The 23,154-nt window shown below is 38.0% G+C and overlaps 3 protein-coding genes across 3 annotated transcripts; 1 reads left to right on the top strand and 2 right to left on the bottom strand.

Moving 5' to 3' along the window:
- Window positions 1-870: 870 nt before the first annotated feature.
- On the bottom strand, window positions 871-2,910 carry LOC131008458 (uncharacterized). Its single transcript, XM_057935334.1, has one exon. It carries the CDS (start codon window positions 2,908-2,910, stop codon window positions 871-873), a length of 2,040 nt encoding a protein of 679 aa, XP_057791317.1.
- Window positions 2,911-12,317: 9,407 nt separating this feature from the next.
- On the bottom strand, window positions 12,318-12,644 carry LOC131008457 (40S ribosomal protein S5-like). The gene is made up of 2 exons (XM_057935333.1): window positions 12,534-12,644; window positions 12,318-12,485 (listed from the first exon to the last, which is right to left on the bottom strand). Exons 1-2 carry the CDS (start codon window positions 12,642-12,644, stop codon window positions 12,318-12,320), a joined length of 279 nt encoding a protein of 92 aa, XP_057791316.1.
- A 7,444-nt stretch (window positions 12,645-20,088) lies between these two features.
- On the top strand, window positions 20,089-22,657 carry LOC131013434 (uncharacterized). The gene is made up of 3 exons (XM_057941501.1): window positions 20,089-20,803; window positions 22,242-22,376; window positions 22,521-22,657. Exons 1-2 carry the CDS (start codon window positions 20,525-20,527, stop codon window positions 22,374-22,376), a joined length of 414 nt encoding a protein of 137 aa, XP_057797484.1. The 5' UTR covers window positions 20,089-20,524; the 3' UTR covers window positions 22,521-22,657.
- Window positions 22,658-23,154: the final 497 nt, after the last annotated feature.

The following is a 23,154-nucleotide window of genomic DNA, read 5'->3' as shown; positions in this document are numbered from 1 at the left end:
CTTAAGACTAACAACGTGCTCAATTCACAGGCTATTGCGAAACAAAATTTTTTTGTTGCGTGTGTTATCAGTCTGACTGATTTATTTTTTGATAGTCAGTAAGATATATAACATCTCTGTTTATCAAACTCAACTGAAGCCTTACGTGCATCAGTTAAGCTCTTTTGACTTACTTGATAACTCCTTACTGAAGAGTATTCAGTATCAGTCGTCAACCCTATTTTGGTTAAAACTCTTTTCAGTAAATAGGTGTCTGAGTTTATGTTTGAAATTTCGTTTTGATCTCGTGTAAACATCGAAAATAGCCTATAGGTGTATTCTCCCCCTCCATACACCTATTCGAGACCCTCCGGACCTAACAATTGGTATCAGAGCGGGTTGTTCGCAACAACAATTTTGTTTTGATTAGGTTCTAATTGAACTAGATCATTCAGAGGGTTATTTTCACTGGTCAAAATCTTCTCAAGATTTTTCTTGAGGTTGCATGTTCTGTGCTCTTTTCTTTGTTCAAATGTTTCTTTTTCTCTTCCTCATGAACAGGATCAAGAAAGACTCATCCCGTGACTATATTAAAACTTTCTTTCGAGGAGTCAACGGGCTCGAGATTGGGCCACTGGACTCTGACCTCAACGATAGATTCATCTTTCCAGAAGAAAACCAGAGTCCAACCCACTCACCTTCAGGGGGAACTTGCAAATATGATCAAGTTCGACAAGAGTATCAAGACCTAAGAATGAGATTTGAAAATCTTCAAATCATCAGAGCACGGGCAAACAGGGACAGATCCAGAATTTTTGTGTTACGGGGGCACAAAATAATTATATATAAAAAATACGTTCAAAAAAATTACTACACGATAATTCAAGTCTATTACAATTGAAATCTGCGAGTTTTCATTGACTGAAACATTTGCATGATTGACTCATTATCAACACTATCAAAAATCTCTTTCTCAATATATACAACCAAACTATCATTCATCCACTGATCTCCCATCCGACCGCGTAGACGATTCTTTATGATATTCATTGCAGAAAATACCCTTTCAACTGTAGCAGTGGCAACCGGAAGAATAAGAGCTAGTGTTATAAGCAAATAAAGCAATGGATATACCTCATGCTTTTTCGTCTCAACCATCTTTTGTGCAAGAGCTCCAATACCTTTTAATCTTCCAAACCCATCAGTAGAACGCATATCAAGGATATAAGTTTCAAGCTGATCATCAAGTGCCTCAATCTGAAATGTAGAGAAGTCTTGAGGGTAGAATCTAGCAAGATTAATCAATCTATGCTTATCAAAAGCCGAGAATGAATCATCTGGACATAAACATGCAACAGAAAGTAACAAATCTGTATTTGCCTCACTGAAACGGTCATTTAACTCCATGAGCTGCATATCTATGATAGAAAAGAACACATCAAATCGATAATGATGAAGATTTGTAACTTCAGGAGCTTTACGCCTTGACCTGCATTGAACTACAAATTTATCACTCATATTTGGAACATCGATGTTTTCTTTGTTACAAAAGGAAGAAACTTGATCATAAAAAGAATCCCATCCTTCATCCCTCATCATTTGTAGTCGTTTCTTGGCTATTTTCACGAGAGCCATGGCATTGACAATATCTTGATCTTTCCTTTGCAATGCCTTTGACAATTCATTTGTAATTCCTAAGTTGGATCTCATCAAATGTAAGGTAAAAACAAAATCAAACGACTGCATCAATCCCAATAAATTGTTTGCCTCACCCTTTTGCTCAGAACTTACCCCGTCTTCCACAATTATCTCAAGAACCTTGATTGTAGAAGAAAACAAAGTGATCAAACTAATCAAAGTATCATAGTGAGAGCTCCATCGTGTATCACCTGGGCGTTTGAGTGTAGTTTCTTGATTTAAACCTCTTCCACTTACAAGATCACCATTGTTGAGGGCACTAAAAATTTTCTCAGCTTCTTTTTGGTGAAGAATGTCACACCTTTTGGAAGAAGCACCAACAACATTTACTACACTAGTAAATGAGAAGAATAGTGCAGAAACTAGAATATGTTTCTTTGCAACAGCTACAAGAGCAAGTTGAAGTTGGTGAGCGAAACAATGAATGTAAAAGGCACATGGATTCTCCTTCAAAATAAGAGCTTTTAAACCATTAAACGCACCCTGCATATTACTAGCTCCATCATAACCTTGACCTCGCAACCTCGAAATACTCAAGTTATATCTAGAAAAGAAACAACAAATTGCTTCTTTTAGTGCAAGAGCAGTAGTGCTAGTAACATGTTCAACACCGACAAACCTTTCAACTATACAACCATCCTTATTCACAAAACGTAGCACAATTGCCATCTGCTCTTTCATTGAAATATCGCGGGATTCATCAACTAGAATAGAAAATAGTGAACCTCCTATCTCTTCCATGATGATATTAATAGTTTTCGCTGCAGCAGCATTCACAATATCCTTTTGAATACTAGGTGCTATCAATTTGAGATTTTCAGGAGCACCATTTATAACATATTTAATATCATCATTGTGATCTGCCAGAAAATTCAAAAGCTCAAGAAAGTTACCCCGATTTGTTGAAGTCTTTGATTCATCATCACCGCGGAATGCAAGTCCCTGACGTAAAAGAAATCGAACACAGTCAATTGATGCATTTAACCTCATTCGATAATCTCTTCGATTTTGATCTGTCTGCTTGTCAAATGCATATTGGATATGTTGTTTCTGATTTTTCAAAGCTTCACACATAGCCCAAGCTTTATTGTGAGCACTATTTGGACCTCCGACATGTTCTTTCAGTCTTTCCCCCCTTTTTCTAGTTCCTAAACCCTTCACCAACAAAGTCTCCATTTGCTTGTTCTCCAGATTTTGCTTTAAAGAGATAACAACACAGGCAAAATGCAGCATCTTTGGATATACTATACTCCAACCAATTTGCATATTCAGAAAACCAATTAGAATTGAAACGCCTTGATTTTTTCCCGAAGGTTGTAAAAGGAAAATTATGCTTCAATGGTTGACAAGGACCCCTCGATATGTATGCCCTTCGAACTTCATCTCGAATATTTGGATTATATTCCAAAATCTGAATTCTTAATCCCGGATCTGTAGGAAGGTCTTTTGCATCAAAACTGTCCCTACTTGATTTGGCACTATCGTTATTTTTTCCAATAATAAATGGTGGTTCCAATGCTCTTTTATAAAATCTTTCCATGTAAACCTAAATTAAAATCATGTAATTCAATAAATCAAAATTAAAATAAAATTTTCGAAATAAACAATCATAAATCAGATTAATATATATTACTACAAATTTTCAAAATAAACAATCATACCTGCTGTCTGTTGAGAATTTGAGATAAAATGGGAGCTTCAAGCCTTCAATAGATTAGGATGAAAAGAGGAGAGAGAGAGAGCAATTCGTTTGAGGGTTTGGGTGGGATTGGGGATACTATAATTAAAAAGGAAAAAGTTGAGTGGGGAGGGGGCACGTGTGATATTGGGTTGGGCTTTGGGGAATGAAAACAAGTATATATAACATATACATATATAATTAGTAAAAAAAAAAAATGTTGTGGGGGCACGTGCCCCCATAGTGATGAACGTGCGTCCGTCTCTGCGGGCAAATCATCAGAGAAACTCTCTTTGTGCAAGATGCTCTAAGGAATGTCATGCGCTTTATCTCAGTCGAAGACGAAGCTGATAGAAGAAATGTTCAAGAGCGCAGACTGATCAACAGACTGAAACTTCTTCAGTCTCAGAAACAAGAACTTCTGCCACGTCTTGAAGAAATAGAAATGAACTTCAAAAGGACGTCAGAAATGTTTGAAGGAGTGATTCATGAAGCAACGCATCAGACTAGAAGAAAGATGAAACAAGAGAAGCAGGTGCAGTCACAGTCAAAACCGGAGTGCCTAAAGAAGAATCAGTCATCTATTAAGGGGGAACTTCCACTGCTCTTAACGTCTAATTCAAAGCTGGTTGACGTGTAAGTTTCTCTCAATGAGCTCATAAGTTTAAATGACTATTTTTCATTGACGACTCTCCACTGAAAACTGTTACAAGGCTGATTTGTCAAGATGATATATTTTCTCACTTTGTTTAATGATACTTAGAATTTTCGTCTAAACTTGGTTGTCACACGTTTGCACGATCCCGCCCTTTTTACTAACAAGCGGATTTATCCACACGTGTCACGTCTCTATTTGCACGGATTTTAAAAGATCATTGAAACCGCCTTGTGCACGATCTTTCACATTCTCTTCAAAATCGTTTCATCTTCTGTAAAGGATTTACTCAATCTCTGAGAACTCATTCGCTTCAAATCAAAAAGTGTCTTGTTTTTTTGACTCACCGTAAAATCCACAGTTCAATCTCTGTGAGTAAATTTTAAGATTTTTGCAGAAACCCTTCATCTCAAACTCATGGCAAGATCTTCGAAATCCGCCTCTCAACAAGTTGTTTGCTTCGAACTCATTGTCACAACTGAGGCTCTTCAGAAACTTTCTGAATACGACAAGATCAATGAGATCTTGAGCCGACATGGATGGACAAAGTTTCTTCACAGTGCACCAGAAGTCCTTCTCGACGAACAGACCATCAGAGGGTTCTATGACACCATTCAGATTGACGAGTCGACTGGTGAATGCACAACAAACATCGACATCTACACCAACGAAGATTTTTCAGAGTCGATAAAGTTTACTGTCAACATCTCTCAAGCAGCAAGAGAATTGTTCAACCTTCCAGCTGAAGGACCTGCACCAATCTTCTCAGATGAAGAAGCCGCCTATCTCATGAGAGATACCCTGATGAATGATGCCTCCTCCAACCTGGACATCAAGAACGTCTTGAGCATATCAAGACTGCATCCTCATCTCAGACCCATTGCCAAAATGATCAAGAAATGCTGGTTTGGCATTCTTGGATCACTTGGTCATCTGTCAAGACCACATAAACTCGTACTGATCGCACTGCTTCAAGAAGGCCCATTCAACTGGGAAAGGGCATATCTTCAAATCCTTGCTGAAGAAAAGAGAGAAACTCATTCCTCCAGACATTTACGTCAAGGGACAAGAGTGTCATCATTGATCCTTCACAGCACGAAAAAGATTCAATGCTTCTGGAAGAACATCGCCAAAGTGTCTTCAACAATTCATCTCTTTGAAGAGCAAAAGAGCTCAACCAGAGGGATTCCCTGTGTGATTAGTGAAACCCCTGTTTCAACAACAGAGGCTCACTACAGAACTCGAGGCTCAGTCAAAAGGAACCTCAACAATTCTTCAACTCCAGTCAAGATCCTTCTTGACTCTCCTCAGCAATAATTCAATGTACACTCTGAAGAAGTTGCACAAAAGACGTCAGAGGAAGTCCCAATTCCAGAAGGCAAAACTTCTCATCAACCACCGTCATCCTCTGATGTTCCTCCACAACGTCAAGAAGAACAACAGCCAAACAGGTCACAAGCGGCTGACAAAAAATGAAGCCCAACAGAAGAGCTTCATCCTCCTCTCACTGGATTCTTCCAATTCTACCTCGAAGGCTTCAACAAAAAGGTCAAGTTTGCAGAACCTGCTGATCTCGATGCTGCATCTTCATCCTCAGTGACTCCGCTCGCTCTTATCAAGAACTATCTAACACTTCTTGCTCAGCATTGTGTCTCTACCACTTTTCTTTCAATCATGGCAACCGAGCATGCTGAAGAGTTTCAAGACCTCGTCAGCTACTTCTTCTTCATCTTCGTCAAGACGATGCCCAGATCCAGATTTCATGGAATTGACGAAGTTCTTTCAAACGCTGAAATGGAAGCTCTCAAAGACAGTGTCTTTGATAAATTCAAAGTCACAAATCTCTGGGATGCAATCCATGACTGGTCTCCCAACTTTAGACAGTATCTGATATCAAAAGGTCTTCTCAAGGAAGATCACAACAATGATGATGAAACTCATCCTGAGTCTCCAACTCGTCAAACTCTCCCTTCTGATACAGTGAATGAAGACTCAGCTGATGAAGCTCCGAAATCAGCAAGGCCTCTCTCTGATGAAGAAATTCAAATGCTAGATGAAAGGCTGCTCATCCAAGAAAATGAGACCTACGATCTTAAAGTCAAACTTGTCATCCTTGAATCTACTGTCATGAACCTTCAACAACAATTGGGAATTCAGACCAAAGACAGCGTCGTGCCTGAATCTCACGACATCAAGAAGCAAGAAGAAGACAAGAAAGGAAAAGGGAAGAAAACTGCAGAGACAACTGAAAGTCCATAGAAGAAATCAAGCAAGAAACTTCGCATCAACTAAAGACAAAGGAAGGTCAAGAATGTCAATTATCTTTCAAATTCATACTTGTAAATGATGTTCTAGAACTGCTTTGGCGACCTCCTTTTGTTTAGGATTGTATTGCTATTTTTTTTCTTTTGATGCATTGAAACTGGTTAAACCTTGCTTATGTTTGTTTCTCCCGTTTTATCCTCTTCAGTCAACCTTTCTGTTGATTACTTATTGTCAAACTAAGGGGGAGCGTTGTTCAGTTCAAATCAGCTAATGATATTCTTCCTGACTTATTGTTGGGAACTTGACTAAAATGCTCTTTACTTTAACTGATAAGAGTTGAGATGATTTTATTTCTGCTGATTAACTGGTGACCATGTTTTCTTGATGAACGAGATTAATTCAAAATACCTTATTTGAACTTATCTTTTTCTGATCATCGCATGATTTGTTCTCCGCCCCTTTTTGCTAAGAAAGAGATTGCGTCAAATATTCTTCATCATTTAAAATCTCTAATTTAAAGGTATTTCTCTGACGGGCATTTATTACGGATTTCAAAAATCATTAAATACGATTTGGCGCGCAGACTTCAAACCGCTGATGTCTTTTCAATTACCTTAAGTAACTGTTCATCTTCCACGATCACACTTTGTCACCATGTCTCACATCTGCACTTTGTCTCCACAAACTACGTCTCTCATTCTCATCTCATCATCACGTTTCTCACTCTTTCTCTCTCGCATTCCAACTAACCACCCTCCACAGCCATCAACTGTGAGATTTTCCAGTCCCAAAACTCTTTTTCTGCAGAATCACAAAAATGACCAAATCCGATGGAAAGAAGTCTGATACAAAGGAAATCGATTGCATCACCAAATGAATCAGATACGAACAGACGAACAGTAGTTAGATACACCTTCTTTTCAGAAGAAGCTGGAGCACTTTGAAGCAGAAGAAGTTCTGACTCGACATCAATGGATGAAGTTCGTGACCAGGGAAGCAGATTACCTTCTCACTGATGCTGTCAAACAATTCTATTAGAATCTGCGTTTCAATGATTCTGGCGAGCTCCTCTCCACAATTACAATCTACACTGCATCAGACCTCTCTGACAAATATGAAGAAACTCTCAATGATACAAACATTATCAGAGATCTGTTCAATCTTCCGAACAGTGGTCCATCACTCTCATCTCTTCCAGATGAAGAAGCAAATGCCGCTCTCAAATCTGCCATGAAGAAACCAAACGAGTCGACCGAAGGGACTCTCGTTCTATCTCTACTCAAGTCTGAATACTCTATGTTAGGCAAAATCATTCAGAAGTGCTGGATAGGCGCAACGGGAACTCCGGATAAGGCTTCTCAGCCCCAAAAAAATATTTTGGCCGCTCTCTTGAAGGAAGGACCTTTCAACTGGGAAGAGGCTTATCTCAAACTCTTCTTCAGCGAGCGTCGCAACTCCAAGCCATCAAACTTGCTCCGACAGGGAAACAGGGTTTCCCAAATCATCATTCAAGGGACGAAGAAATTCCCTTTGGTTTTCTGGTCGGAGATGCTGTCATTTACTGACAGCTTTCGACTTCTCAAGATTGCGAAAGGTGGACCTAAGCCTTCCAAGAAGACGAAGGTAATTGTTCTCTCATCCCCTGAGTCAAATGAATCAGAACTCCCTGAACCCCCCACTTCTGAGCACCCCATTCCCCATTCCACAAACGTGCCTCGTCGTCCTCGCTCCTCTCTTCCGAAAAATACATCCCCAAACCAAAGTCCAAAGTCGTTTCCAGAACTCCAATCTCTCCCAAATCCAAAGGAAAGGCTGTACTGCAGACTCCTTCTGAACCTTCTCCCACTGGTTCATCAGCAAGAATCCAAGCAGTCACAGCAATGCAGTCTGAAGCCAGACAAGATGCAACAAATCACTTACTGCATCTTCTTGGTGATTTTGATACCTCTCTAGAAGTCTAAAAAAATATCCACAGACTTCTTACCTACACCTTTCTGAAGACGGTTCCCTGCCTTCAGGTCAACAATCTTCAAAGCATTGAAACCGAAGATTCATTTGAAGTTGAAGAAGCCTCTCTGATCAGCATCTTCCAATTCACCAGAGTGTGGGATGTAATCTATGGCTTTGACAAGTTCGCCATGGACTATCTTGAATCTCGAGGCTACTCCAAGAACACCCTGATTCTCAACAAAGATACTGGCAAATCCACTTCGAGAATCGTTGAAGAGACTCAAATCCTTGATTCTGCTGCTCCATCGTCTCCTTTTCATCAAAATCCAGAACCTGAAGTCATTCTTCAAGAAGCCCCTGCATCTGAGTCTGCTCCTCAAGCCGACTCTGCAGCTGGTTTCGCTTATCCGGATCTGCTAATGACTGATCCAATCAGTCAGTCAATGACAGAAACTTCAACTGACATGCCATCTTTCTTTGAGGATATTCAACCCTTTGATTTTGACAACGCTGAAAATCCGAGCTCTCCTCCTGCAACTGAGATGAAATCAGTTGACGATACTGATCCCTCCTCTCCGGAAGGACGTGTTGAGGACATCACAGAAACTCCTCTACCTTCCTCACCGCCAATCTTCACCACTGATGAGCCCACTCCAACCGAGGGCCACAACATCAGAAAAGCTCGCACTTTTGCTCCTTCCTCTCCCACAAATGAAGAAGGTTTCCCTCCTGCTCCAACCATAGCCCACTGATATTGCTACATCTTCTCATGAAGCTTCAACCTCTCAAGGGCAAGCACAGACACCTCTTGCTCCTCCTGAGCAACCAGATGAAGTCATCAAAATCACTCGCAAACCGGGTGTCATTCGATATGACTCAGATGTTGACACTGATGGATATCTCACTGAATGGAAAAAGAGATAACCTGTCAAGTCTCAGTTCAAAATCCCTGAAGGCACTGAGAATTCAATTGATGCTTTGCTGGATGTCATCTCTGATCAACAATTCGCAATTGAGACGCTCAAGCATGAGAGAGAACGTCAGGACATCTACGGCGCCAAGTTCCTAAGGTATCTCATTGCTGTTGAAGCACAGGCCCAAGATGGCATGATCAATCATGATGCTCGCATCATCGTTCTCCGAAGAAGAATTTTGCGAGCAGAAATTGATCATCTTACTCTCAAAAGGGACCTGATTTCAGTTCAAGAGGGATTTCCAAAAGCTCAAAAGGACATCAACGAGCTACAGCAACAAGTCCTGGAAGCAGAGATAAAATCCAAGCAACAACTTCTCGATCTACAAAATCACCTTGGAAAAATGCGCATCGAGTTCATGAAAGATTTCATGACTGCTACAGATGCTAAACTTATGATTGCAGAAGAACTCCGTCCCATCTTTGCTCGCCTGGCAAAATTTGAAAGTGAGCTGAACATGGTTCGTGATTCATCCAACCCATCGCTCATTCAATCGATGCTTCGCGACATCAAGGATCTTCAAAGGACAGTCAACTCTCTCCCTAGAGATGATGCCAAAAAGGAGGAAGAGTATTTGGAACCTGACCTTCCTGAAGATTTGGCACAGGACTTTGCCAAAGCTCAAGCTCTCTTCTCACGTGCTACCAACCCCTCTGCACAAGCTCCTTCTGCCTCAAGAGAACTCAGCAGAAAGAGATCAAGAGAAGAAACCTCATCGTCTAGAGACCCAGAGCCCAAGGCCAAGAAAGTTCTCATTTTAGGTGAAGATACTCAACAATCCTTCCCACAAAGGCTTCGAGAAGAACAAAGAGTGAAATAGTACATCAACGAAGGTCTCTTGGTATCCTACATGGATAATTTTGAGCGACAAGATCAATGGATACCAATTGAATTGAATGAATGGTGGGAAAAGCTGAAAGAATGTTACACCAAATGCGTTGTCTTCGCCAATCTCAACAGAAGTAGAGATTTCTAAAATGAAGCATGGAATTACTTTCTTGTGAATTGGCCTGAAAGAGCAATGGTTCAGAGAATGCAGTCTGCCCAAAGAAACGCTGGAATTTCGACCTCAAATTACCTGAAGACGACGGTTTGCCCTCCGAGAATCAGAAACGGCGTCAACAGAGACTCTATCAAAAGAGAAGTCAAGAGCATCTGCAACATTTGGAATGTGCCTACACACGTCAGCTCAGTTGCTTATGACAATATCAGGAAGGCGGTCTTCAGTTTGTATGGTCAGAAGCCTTAGTGTTCTGGTTTGCTTCTTTGGTTGTTCCTTACCTTTCCTGTAATTCAAACTGATGTCACATTAGTTTTTCTTTAAATGAAAAAGAACTTCTTTTTGATCTCAACCTGAAGACAATGACTTTTTGTCCAGGCTCTGATTATTGTTTTTCTGTCTTGTCCTTGTTTTGATTGAACTGTTGCGTTCTTCTCTCTAAGTACAAGTTTTAGGATCTTTTGTTAAGGGGGAATTGTTTTCACCCTGTTTTACAACTTGTGCTTTGAGTTCCGTCTTTTTCTTGCTTAGAACTGTTGTGTGGTTTTGGCATCATCAAAAAGGGGAAAATTATTGGGAACTTGATGAAATATCCTAATTCTTGTTTTGATGATACCAAAATCAATAGGTTTATTTTGTAATAGACTGGAATTGCTTGAACTCAAGTGTTAGAGTTCTTTTTCTAGTTTAACTTGTTGTTCTGAAACTGAAGAACGAAGGACTGAAGACTGAAGTTGCCGACTGAAGCATCAGTTGAAGAATCAGTTTTGACTGATTACTTAATGTGTGCCACGTGGAATCAGAGGACTGATACTAAAGTCAAGTATCAGTTAAACATTCTTCCTCGGACTGAACCTCCAACGTTCAAAGGAAGCCACGCACACCAGAAGTACAGCCGCATTAAATGCAGAGATCTCAGGATCGTCCTTTCTCTGCAGAGGTCATTCTTCTTTGGTGATTACCTTTTCAGAGATGTCGCATCTCTTGCTCTTCAAGATAGCCGTTCTCACCAAACAAGGAACCTCGAAGATTGAAGCCTCAGCCCATGTTCAAATTACTCTCTAACAGAAGAAATCTTGAAGACCTTCTCCGCCAACGGATCTATTCAAGACTTCTCCTATAAATAGCGCTGGAGGATCACTTCAATCTTCACCGATTCAACGACATAAGCTGAAACTCTGCCGAAATTGTTTCTCAGCTAAAGCCCAGACTCTCCAAAGTTTGAATCGAAGAAGAAAATCCCAAAGCCAAAAATCAGTCACTGCTGTTTACATAAATTCTCTTAGACCTTAGGCAAACCTCGTTTATTCAAAGCCTAGGTCAAACTAACTACAAAGAACTTGTTCTTTGAAGTTTAGTTCGCAAGTTTTCAAACCTTCCTTCAACCGACTGAATCGAGTGTTTGTGTTGTAAAGGTGTTCAGAAAGGCGTTCTGTCTCCGTGAGATCCTAGTGCCCAGTGCGTGCTAGGAGTGAGAAATCCAACAAGGTGTGTTGGTACTGAAGATTGGATCTTCGGTTGTTTCGGTTGTGTGCACCCGTAAGCACATGTTCAGGTTTGCAGTGCACCAGTAAACACTTGCAGAGGGAAGTTTTTAGTCTGATCAATTGACCGTGGATGTAGGAAGTGTTTTCCGAACCACGTAAAAATCTCTGTGTTATTTACAGCTTTCAGTATTTACGTTCTTACTTGTGCTCTTCCTTTTGTAAACTGAAAACTGACTAATTGCAAAGAGAAACTTAAGACTAACAATGTGCTCAACTCACAGGCTATTGCGAAACAAAAGTTTTTCGCTGCATGTGTTATCAGTCTGACTGATCTATCTTCTGATAGTCAGTAAGATATATATAACATCGCTGTTTATCAAACTCGACTGAAGCCTTACGTGCATCAGTTAAGCTCTTTTGACTTAACTGATAACTCCTTACTGAAGAGTATTCAGTATCAGTCGTCAACCCTGTTTTGGTTAAAACTCTTTTCAGTAAACAGGTGTTTGAGTTTGTGTTTGAAGTTTCGTTTTGATCTCGTGTAAACATCGAAAATAGCCTATAGGTGTATTCTTCCCCTCCATACACCTATTCGAGACCCTCCGGACCTAACAACTTGAAACTTCCACTCTTAACGGTTAGCCTTAGCAACTCTCTCAATCTCATCCTTCTTCTTTATAACGTAGCTGTTTGAAGAGCCTTTTGCGGCATTAATAAGTTCATCAGCAAGGCACTTTGCAATAGTCTTGACGTTTCTGAAGGAACTTTCACGAGCACCAGTGGTGAGCAGGTAAATAGCCTGATTGATACGACGCAGTGGAGAGATATCAACAGCCTATCTTCTCACCACTCCAGTTGACCCAATACGGGTGGCATCTTCGCTTAACCCATTGTTGATAACTGCATCAACAATTACTTGAATTGGGTTCAGGTCAGTCAACAAATAGATGATCTCCATCAATAAGCATTGGGCCTCAAGCTCAGGAGGCCAAAAGTTTAAAACGCTAAAGTTTTTTTTTTTTTGATCGGGCAAAGTCATGTTAGATGTTAGTAATTAGTTCCCCATCCACTCCAAGAACCACCTTATCTCTCCATTCACCAAAATTCACCTTATATCTCCAATCTCCAATTCGCTCCCAAGAGGGATCGAACCCGGGTCACTTCACTTAAGTGAGGACCCGGTGGCCAGTGGGCTAAGCCCCCTGGTTGTTTAAAAGGCTAAAGTAATATCATTAGTATATTTCGAACAGACCTCACAACTATTTGAACATACTCACTAACATAATGAACAAACCAACAACTGTGAACTGAAAGTCCACTTGGAAGCAACATTAGTACATTTTGAACAGACCTCTCAACTATTTGAACAAGTTTACGAACATAAAGAACAAACCAACAATTGTGAACAGAAAGTCCATTGCTAATGAGTATGTCTACTTCCATTGCTAATTTATTTTACGAGTTAAGTTCGAGAGTACACACCATTTTAAGTAGTCATAGTTCTTTGCGAGCTTTAATTACTCTACAAGCGCATTGTAAAGAAATTGATGCCCCCTTCAAGCTTGAGAAATGATGGCTGGACAAGTATCTTCGACAATGCCTCTGGTTAAATAGAAACAAAAATCATAGTATCTAAGAGTAAACAACCAAATAGTTATATTTGTTTGTAGATCGATAGAAGGTGCACATAATTCTGATCCTAGTGATGGAAAAAAACAAACAAGCACAATTTTTTGTAAGAAATTCTTGAGACTGCAAACTCAGCCAATTTCAGTACCCAGGAATTAAATTATCATGAATTTTCAGAGCCAAATACTGTTATACTCATTCCAAGGCAAAACAATAGCATTTTATCTTTTATTTAGATAACTCTACCCGTCCAAGCAAAATAACTAATCTGCGCACTTGGTCATACAATCAAATGCATTTTTGTAGTTAAGGTGATAAAGACTCACACGGAGTTATTAATCATTCGAACAGACCTCACAACTATTTGAACATACTCACTAACATAATGAACAAACCAACAACTGTGAACTGAAAGTCCGCTTGGAAACAACATTAGAACATTTCGAACAGACCTCACAACTAATAGAACAAGCTCACAAACATAAAGAACAAACCAACAACTGTGAACACAAAGTCTATTTTTCCAAGAAATCAAAATCTGCAATATTAAGAGGAGACCAAATTTTTTTTTGGTACTTCCACAGATCCAAATACCCAAAAGAGATTTCAACATCAAATATCCAAAATCATGTCGACACCCTATTCCATTTCAAGCCAAAAAGTCGAAAGGTTCAAACAAAATCGAAATCCCTTTAGCAAACAACATTTGGAAGAATGAAAATCCCCAAAATAATTCGAACAAAATCAAAAACTCTATTCCAAGAAACATGTAATACATTGTGTTCCATTTTAAATCAAAACACCTATGGAAATTTCGAACAAAATCATAAATACAAAATCGTTTACAAATCTGAATCACAACTAAAGAATAAGCAAAAAACAAAAACTCGAATGAAAGCCATGAATACATTTACTCACCTGTTCAATATTTGGAAAAATCATTTCTTGAAGCAGCAATCGAACAAAACTCAAAAACTCATTGCCTTACCCGTTCGATTTCAGCAGTTATCGAACCATCGGATTTTGAATCGATTTGTTTGGTGAAAAATCAGAACTTCAAACGATTACCTACTTGCAATCGGATTTGTGACGTCGAAATCTCCTCAGAACCTCAATTGAAACCCTATAGATCGTGGGTAGGAGGGTAGTAAATCTGTAAATTAGAGAGACGAAAGACTGCAAATATGGGAAACGAAAGGCTATAAATGGAAGTAGATTTCGAGACCTGCAGTTTTTACTAATTTGCAAAGTTACCCAAATGCCCTAATACTAATTAAAATCTAATTTCGAACAGATTTTATGCTAATTAAAATTTGGAAGCGAATTTAGTTTAAGCCAACACGATTCAGTGATTTTAAGGGATGAGATTTAATCTCTATTCTCTATACATAGAGTCATTCTTTGTTGAACTCTACCCTATATATATATATATATATATATATATATATATATATACCAAATCTAGACCACACATTTATGACATGTGGCGCATCAAGATGGTGATACGTGGCAAGACATTTCAAAGCAAAATCTGGAGAGGGGTAAAATTGGAATGTAATTTTTGAAATTAAAAAAAAAAATTAGATTTTCTCAAAATAGGTATATTTTAGATGCATAAAGTTTCATACGAGAATGCATGAACTTTCATATAAAAATGCATAAAGTTTTATATAAAAATGCATAAGATTTCACCCCACCCCAACCCCACCACCCACACCCCTGAACTCCACCCCCACACCCCAATTTTTTTTTATTTTTTTTTAAAAAAACTGATTTTCTGACCACTGACCCACCCCTACCCCCACCCCCCCACCCACCCCCCCCAAAATTATTTTTTTTTTGAAAAACTGATTTTTACATGCATAAAAAAATTACATGTTTTACATGCATATACTTTCGCACAGAAATGCATATACTTTCACACAAAAATGCATTACATTTTTTGAAAAAATATAATTTTTTTGGGCTGGAGGGTGGGTGGGGGGTTAGCGGTTAGAAAATCAATTTAAAAAAAAAAAATTGGGAGGGGGGGTGGGTGGGTCAGCGACTCAACAATCAGAAAATCAGTTTTGAAAAAAAAAATTGGGGGGGTGGGGGGGTGGAAGGGGGTGGGGTGGCGAAAATACCAGATTTATTAAAATGAAATGCATTTTTTGTATAATTTAATGCATTTTTTATGTAAAATCTTTATGCACTTTTGTTTGATTTTATATGCATGTGAAACATGACTATTTTGGGGGGTGGTAATGGGGAGGGTTGGGGGGTGGTGTGGGGTGGGTTGGGGGGTGGTGCGGGGTGGGGTGGTGAAAATACCAAAACTGTAAAAATCAAATGCATTTTTCTGTTCAAAGTTATGCATTTCATGTGAAAACTTTATGCATCTTCGTGGGAAACTATATGCATCTAAAATATATCTATTTTGAGAAAATCTAAAAATATATATATATATTTTTAATTATTAAATCCGAAAATTACATTCCAATTTTACCCCTCTCCATATTTTGCCTTGAAAGGCTTGGAAACTCCTTGCCATGTGTCACCATCTTGATGCGCCACATGTCATAAATGTGTGGTCTAGATTTGGATCTACGGATCTATTATAAGCATAGGGATCTACATGATCCCATTCCTATATATATATATATATATCACTACGTCGTAACTTCTTTTTTACTCTATTTTCAACATCTTCACACGATCTTCAACGTGAATTCTTTCTCTTTGCAACTTCTCTCTGGTTCCCTCACACACACACTTTCTCTGCAAGTTCTCTCACAACCCTCTACAAAGATTTTGATTTCTTATCTGCAAGAAATCGAAATCAATCTTCTTCAACTTGTTTATTTCTCGATTTTACATCTTAATCATAGCATATCTCAAGCATCGTCTTCAACCTCTCAATTATTGGAGCGAATCCAAATATCGTAGAAATTACGAAAATGCCTCTATGAAAACAGAAGAGTCAAAAGAGAAAAGTTGAAGGTATTTTACAACATATCTGCATATTAAAGTTGATATTAAACTTACATTATCAATCATCTAGATTATAGTTAAAATCCAGATAAATTTGTTTATTAGAAACTCGAACTTCGAAAACTGAAAATATAAGTTGAATATTATTTTTATGTACAATTTTGTGGTCCAAATGTTCATATTTGACATTGAAGAGTTCGACATCAACACCTAAACTAATAAAATAATAAACGAGACAATATTTACGTGGTTCGGTCATTAAGACCTACATCCATGGGTATTTTCGAGTTCTTCCCCTATACTTCGAGATAATTACATTTTACAAGTGTTGCTCAGAAATAAATCATGATCCCCTAATGCTAATGTTAAACCTTCTATTTATAGATGTGAGAGTGAGCCCTAACGGCCTTAGGCCCATGAACTCTAATAATTGGATTTAGGCCCTTTAATGCCTTAATACACTTAACTTTAGTCTTGGTTTGACCCATCTACGCTGGTTTGACTGCGCCGGAAGCTTCGCTATCTTATGACTGTGCCGAGACTTCAAGTCCTTTATCCTGCGCAGGTGCTTCAAGGTCTTTAGGCTGCGCAGGCACTTTGACTTCTTCGGCTGGTTCAGGTAATGAAAATAGAACTCCTTCGTCGCCCGTGCTGAGTAGTCCCCTTGAGCTGCGCAGGCGAGTCGTCCCTTTATTATCCGAGGTCTTCAATTAAACCTGTGCTGGTTGGCTTCGTTCAATAATAATAATAATAACAATAATAGTAATCAAGTAAGATGTTCTTGTATTGCTAAGCACAACGTTGATGAGTATTCTAGTCCTCATCAAACATGTTTTACAAAATCCCGATCATAAATGTACATGTTGGTGGGGTTATTTACTGTCACTGTCTAAAACTTTTGTTTATTTGGCGGGACCATTCAGTTATTTGTATGAAGATGATAAAGATGATAAACAAATGTAAAATCAGAAATGTTAAAAACCCTTGTATTCGCAGTGTTCTATTTTGTTATATACATCTAGTATGTAAGATGCACGGTTATGTTTAAAATATGCAGTGTTTGATGTTAAAATGTGCAGTGTTCTATTTTTATACATATTTCATAATATTATTATATTCAATGCAGCACGAACTAAAAAAAACAAAGATAAAAATGTGGCTATGGACTTTTAAAGCAGAGGAGGAACAACAAACTCAGACTACTGAACCAACATAAACTCAAGAAGAACAACAAACTCAAGAGGAACAAGAAACTCAAACTCAAACTCTTGACTAACTCCTGAGCTTGTTGACACAGTTGATGAGGAACAACAAACACAGACTACTGAAGGTACATGGACAATAGGAAAAGCAAGAAAGGAGCAACAAACACGGAGTACTAAAGATATAGGCACAGAAGATGAGGAACAACAAACACAGACTACTGAAGGTACAAAGAAAGCAAAGGAAAGAGAAAGATTCACGGAAGGAAAAAGGTTAAAAACAAGCCCTTCCATTAAATTGATAGTGTTATGTTTTACAATATGTAGTGTTTTGTTTTGTTATATGCATCTAGTATGTAGGATGCAAGGTTATGTTAAAATATGCAGTGTTTGATGTTAAGATGGCGCGACAGTGATTCGCAACCTAATGAGGCGGCGCGATGGACGACCAGTGACGTAGCCAGACTTTTGAGTTAGGGGGGAGGGGGGGCAAATACTCTTTTCGTCCCAACTAACTTAATCAATATTCATTTTTGGACCATCCCAGCTAAATTTATTTCAATTTTCTAATATGGAATAAATATAAGCAAAAAAACATCTGATCACTTATTCATTTTATTACCAAATACTCTTATTTTGATGGAAAAATAGAGAAAAAATATATTTTCATCAATTTTCCACCATTTTCACATGTTTATTATGATGGAAAGTTTTCTCTGGCCAGTGTGAAATATTTTATCGGGCATCCCCTTTTGACTCATTTTATCTCCAATATTACATAATATTATCCTAAGACATGGGTGTGAAAATATTTTTCAACATTTTATCATCTTTTCATCTCTAGCAAAACATATGATAAAAAAAGGAGAAAAATATTTTCTCACCTTTTCTTATCTATCATTTTCCAATAATTTTTTTTTCAACAAAAGTAAATGCACCCTTAAAACACTAGTTTTACAATCGTTCAATAGCTTATCTCCTACACGTAAAGAAAAATTGGGATTATTACTAAAATAAGAATATTTATGTATTTATTTAATATTAATTATAAAGTTACTAAAATACCCCTAGTATTTTTTGAAATTTCCAGGGGGACCCAGTGCCCCCACTGCCCCCCCTCTGGCTACGTCAATGTGGACGATAGATAAGAAAATTATGGAGAGAGAGAATGGAGTATCGATCGTTGCTGTGAGAGAGATGGAGAGAATGGTTGTTTTTAATTTTTTTATGTTAGAGATAAATTTATATATTTTCACAAAAAAATATTTTTATTTTTATTATAATAAATTGATCATTTTATATATTAACTCTTAAAATTTATTATCATAAATAATTTTGAAGTGATCTTAAATGCAACATATTGCGTCATAATATAATAATATAAAAAATTCGAATCAAATTTTTATACTCCCTCCGTCCCAGGTAGGGATGTCAATCGGGCCAGCCCACTCGGTTTCGGGTCAGCCCATTCGGTTTCGGGTTATTTTCGGTTCGGGCTAAAAATTTTCGACCCTAACCCTAACCCACTCGGTTTCGGGCTAGCCCGTTCGGGCCCGCAAGTTTTACGATTTTTTTGTATGTTTAATTTTTGTATAGATAATTATATTCTTGTAATAAAAATATGTCGTATTTTTTAAATCAAGATATTTCACTTTATTTTAGATACAAAAAATAGTGTTATTTTAACATAAGTTTACATAATATCTAACATTAATTTTGTTTCTGATAAAAATTGTATATAAGTTTAATATAAATGACTATCTTTCTTTGACTTTTATATCATAGATATTTGTTATTAACCGTTAGAAAAAATCAAAACATATTCTACAAGTTTCAAAATGTTATTTCGAATTAAAAAGTAAAGTATTAAAGTTTAAAAATAAATTATTAAGAATATGTTCGGTTAATCGGGCCAACCCACTCGATTTTCGGGCCAACCCTATCGCGCTCGAGCTATTTTCGGTTCGGGCCATTCGGGCTAATTTTTTTTCGGGCTAAAAATTTTCAGCTCTAACCCACCTTTTTATCGGTCTATTCGGGTCGACCCGTCGATTTCGGGCTTTTTTGACATCCCTAGTCCCAGGCCAATAGGCTCATTTATTTTCAGTACGGAGATTAAGAAACTCACTTTTTGGTAATTAAATGGTGTGTGGTCTACCAAAAATTAACCTTTTAAGATGACTTTCTTATGAAAAGACTAAATACTACTCCCTTATTGTTAGTTAATAAAGCCCTAAATATTTTCATATTAAAATTGTGCCTAATGAAGTGGGACAACCTAAAATAAAAAATGAGCTTATTGAAATGGGATAGATGGAGTATTTCGAATCAATTACTCCCTCCGTCTCACTGTAAGTGAGACTTTTTTTTTTTTGACACGAAAATTAAGAAATGTGTATTTTGTGTGTAGGTGAAAAAGTGAAAAGGTGTTTAAAGATAAAAGCTTTTACCCAAAAAGGAAAGATCTCACTTACAGTGAAACGCCCAAAATAGAAATAGTGTCAGATACAGTGGGACGGAGGAAGTATTTTGCATGGTTCAATAGGTTGTACCTACCCAGGTTTTTTTCAAAAATTTGTGAGTTAAGATTGTTCCTACAATTGAAAAGAGCTTAAGAAAGCAGAATCGCATGTGAACGAAAATCATCCACACTCTCTTCTCTACTCTCTCTCTCTCACACACGCACACAAACACACTATCTGTCTCTCTCACACACAGACACGCATACATAAGCGAAGCAGACAGACGAGAAAACTTGTTCCTTTCAACTGTCAAACAACACAGAGCAGACGACTTGACGTTGTATTCAAACTTCTCACTCTCTCCAAATCCCAACACACCCTCCGCTCATCACCCTTCCTTCTCCCTCTCTCTCTCTCTCTGTGCTATCAATGCAGTGAAGAAAGCTTCTCCATCTCTCTCCAAACTGATATAACAAAAAAGATTTTTGATTATGTTCAAGACTACATCCACGTGCTGCGGTTAGCCTCTAAAAAATCTCACTTGGAAAAAAGGGTTCCACCGAAAATCATATATGGGGGGCGAAGGAGAAGGGTGGCCGGCGCCGCCGCCGCTGTATCTACCGAAAGACGACCACTGGACCCACTTCGACAACTCCGTGAATGCAGTTTCTTTCGGCTTCATAGCCACCGCCATTCTCATCTCCATGTTTCTTGTCATGGCCATTTTCGAGAAATTCCTCACAACCACCTCGCCGGACCTCTCTCCGTCACGCCTCCGCCTCTCCGCCATTGAACCCCAGAATCATTTTGCTGCCTTCAATTCTAAGCTAGGTTACTACCCATCTCCTAAGGTCAGCGTCTACTGTCTCTCTCTCTCTCTCTCTCATTTTCTTTTACATATATGCTTGGATTATTTTTCACCCTCCATTTTTATGTCCTGCAATTTGGATTAAACCTTTAGTTTTGCAGGCTGTGGATGTGATGATTCCTCTTCTGACAAAAAGTTTCAATTTTTACTTTTAATCCCATCCCTTTTTTTTTTTCTTTTTTCATTATTAGTTTGACTACATGGTTCTAGCATTTCAACACCAGTTTCTTGATTTAGAATTTGCAATACTTCTCTTAATCAAGTTAATCTTCTTTTTTTTCTTGACCCCACCTCACTTTTGTGTTCTTATTGTTTTTTCTCCTTTTTTATTTGGAATGCTTTTGCTTAGTGGGTGAGGGGTGGAGAAGTTTAATTACATAGCATTATATATTGAGGGAACTTTCTTCAACTATAAACAACTATAATGCTGTTTTTGGCTTTCATTGAGGAGAATTTAAACCTATAAAGATCCCAAATCTTACTAAGAAACTGCTAAAATACCAACATTGTTGAAAGATGAATCTTGCAGCATAAACATGGGGTATAATTAATTAAGCGAAGGAACTTTGTGTTTTCCATGTCATAAAGGTCACATTTCCTTAAAGTATAAATTAACTACATGTGGTTGATCATGTGATTCTGCTACAATGAGGATTCCTCCTTGTATATGATATACTACTTGTTTAGAAAATGGGCCATATATCTACAAAGTTAGGTGCTTTATTGGTCCCTACCCCCTTTAATGTGCATTGGAGCTGCAAGCCTGATTATAGTTATTGTTACGGGGATAAGCCTCTCGTTGTCGTAAATGATCTCGATTGTTTATATATTTATGATCATCACGATCCCCCCTCGTTTGTTCCGGGGACAGCCTACCAAGGCCTTAAATTTGATTGTTTTCTTGCTACTACATTGTCTTATCATGTACACTAATTAAGCTCCTTGTGAAGTGTGCTATAGAGACTTGTTTAATGTTTCTTTGATATAATAATTGGACAATGATATAGACAGTGAGACAGTCTTAGTTGTATGTGTTTGCTAATTGCTGGTTGTTGAGATAAGGATCAAAAATTGGTTGTTTATGTTCCTTATCCCAAAAGTTTCATTGTCTTAGGATTATACAACATCTTGGATTAACTGATTCTTTTGGTCTATTTCCTTCTTAGATTTGAATTGAATATGTGACATATGTTATGTTTGAAGATGTGATATATACAGGGTGCGTGTTACATGGATTCAAATTTGTGAGATTTTTTTTTCTTTTTCTGTGTAATTCTAGATTAATTGTGGGTGTAGTTGTTTTTTTGTCAAGACATTTACAACTAAATTGCAGTGACAAAACTTATTCTGTGTGATCATCTAATTGCATATATAGTTTGGTTGTGATGGCATTATTAAGTGATATACGATGATTTTTTTAGGCAACAGAGGTTTCTGTGGTGATGCCGGGTGAGAATGTGCCGACGTTCATCGCTCATCCAGCTCCCGTTCCTTGCCCTCCGGAGCGTGGCCCGTGGCCTTCACATGATCAGGCGAGCTCGACCCCTACCGACTAGGTAAATCATAAATGTCAAGACTTGGTGTCATGATACACCATTCTAGTGTGTCAACAACTTGATGAGAGTGAGAGGCCTTATTTTTTTTGCCTATAGTTTCACAGAGGGAAAGTGTTTGTGTGTGTTTTCTGTGATGTTTTGCAGGCATTTGGTAAATAAGTAGCAGCAGCGCATTTAGAAGATGTTGATAGATGAGGCATCATCACTCTTCATCGTCAACTTGCATATATAAACATCGTATTATTAATTTTCTGGTTAATTTTAGCAATTATTTTTTGCAAGAGCTTTTCATATCAAGCAACTGTTTTTTATTTATTTGCTACTAATATAGGAGTAGTTTATTTTCTTTCATTGCATAGAAATGAATCATTGGAGTCGAACTAACTCTACACCTTTGGATCTATTCACTGCAAAACAGGATCTTGTTTGGTATTTTGTTATAATTAGAGGATTCCGCAAAGCACATTGACAATTTATTTAGGTAGGAGTTTAATCGAGCTAAAGTTTAATCCACCCCAAATTCAATTTCCACCACACATCTTATAAAATTATGGGACTATTTTTCTACTACATCAAAATCATCATCAATTTTATTAAATCTCGTGTTCAACCAAAGTGGTCTACTTTTGGCGGACGGATGGAGTATTAATTAGCGAAGCTCGAGCTTCAGTGTTGAGTCCTTCATCATCAAGTTAATTTACAACAAAGGAAAGCAAAAATCTCGATTATTGCCATTGATTCATTGGTAAAAAAAAAACTGTAAAATGAAATTGACAAA

Source organism: Salvia miltiorrhiza, chromosome 2 (genome assembly GCF_028751815.1).
Source record: "Salvia miltiorrhiza cultivar Shanhuang (shh) chromosome 2, IMPLAD_Smil_shh, whole genome shotgun sequence".
In the NCBI taxonomy this organism is placed as follows: domain Eukaryota; kingdom Viridiplantae; phylum Streptophyta; class Magnoliopsida; order Lamiales; family Lamiaceae; genus Salvia; species Salvia miltiorrhiza.
This window is presented reverse-complemented; position numbering and strand designations above follow the sequence as displayed.

Bases quoted from the DNA above. Each gene is read 5' to 3' on its own strand.
- LOC131008458 (XM_057935334.1), bottom strand. From the start codon at position 2,910: ATGCTGCATTTTGCCTGTGTTGTTATCTCTTTAAAGCAAAATCTGGAG.
- LOC131008457 (XM_057935333.1), bottom strand. From the start codon at position 12,644: ATGGAGATCATCTATTTGTTGACTGACCTGAACCCAATTCAAGTAATT. The intron at 12,486-12,533 runs GTGAGAAGATAG...CGTATCAATCAG, and splicing joins GTATTGGGTCAACTGGAGTG to GCTATTTACCTGCTCACCAC.
- LOC131013434 (XM_057941501.1), top strand. From the start codon at position 20,525: ATGGGGGGCGAAGGAGAAGGGTGGCCGGCGCCGCCGCCGCTGTATCTA. The intron at 20,804-22,241 runs GTCAGCGTCTAC...TGATTTTTTTAG, and splicing joins GTTACTACCCATCTCCTAAG to GCAACAGAGGTTTCTGTGGT.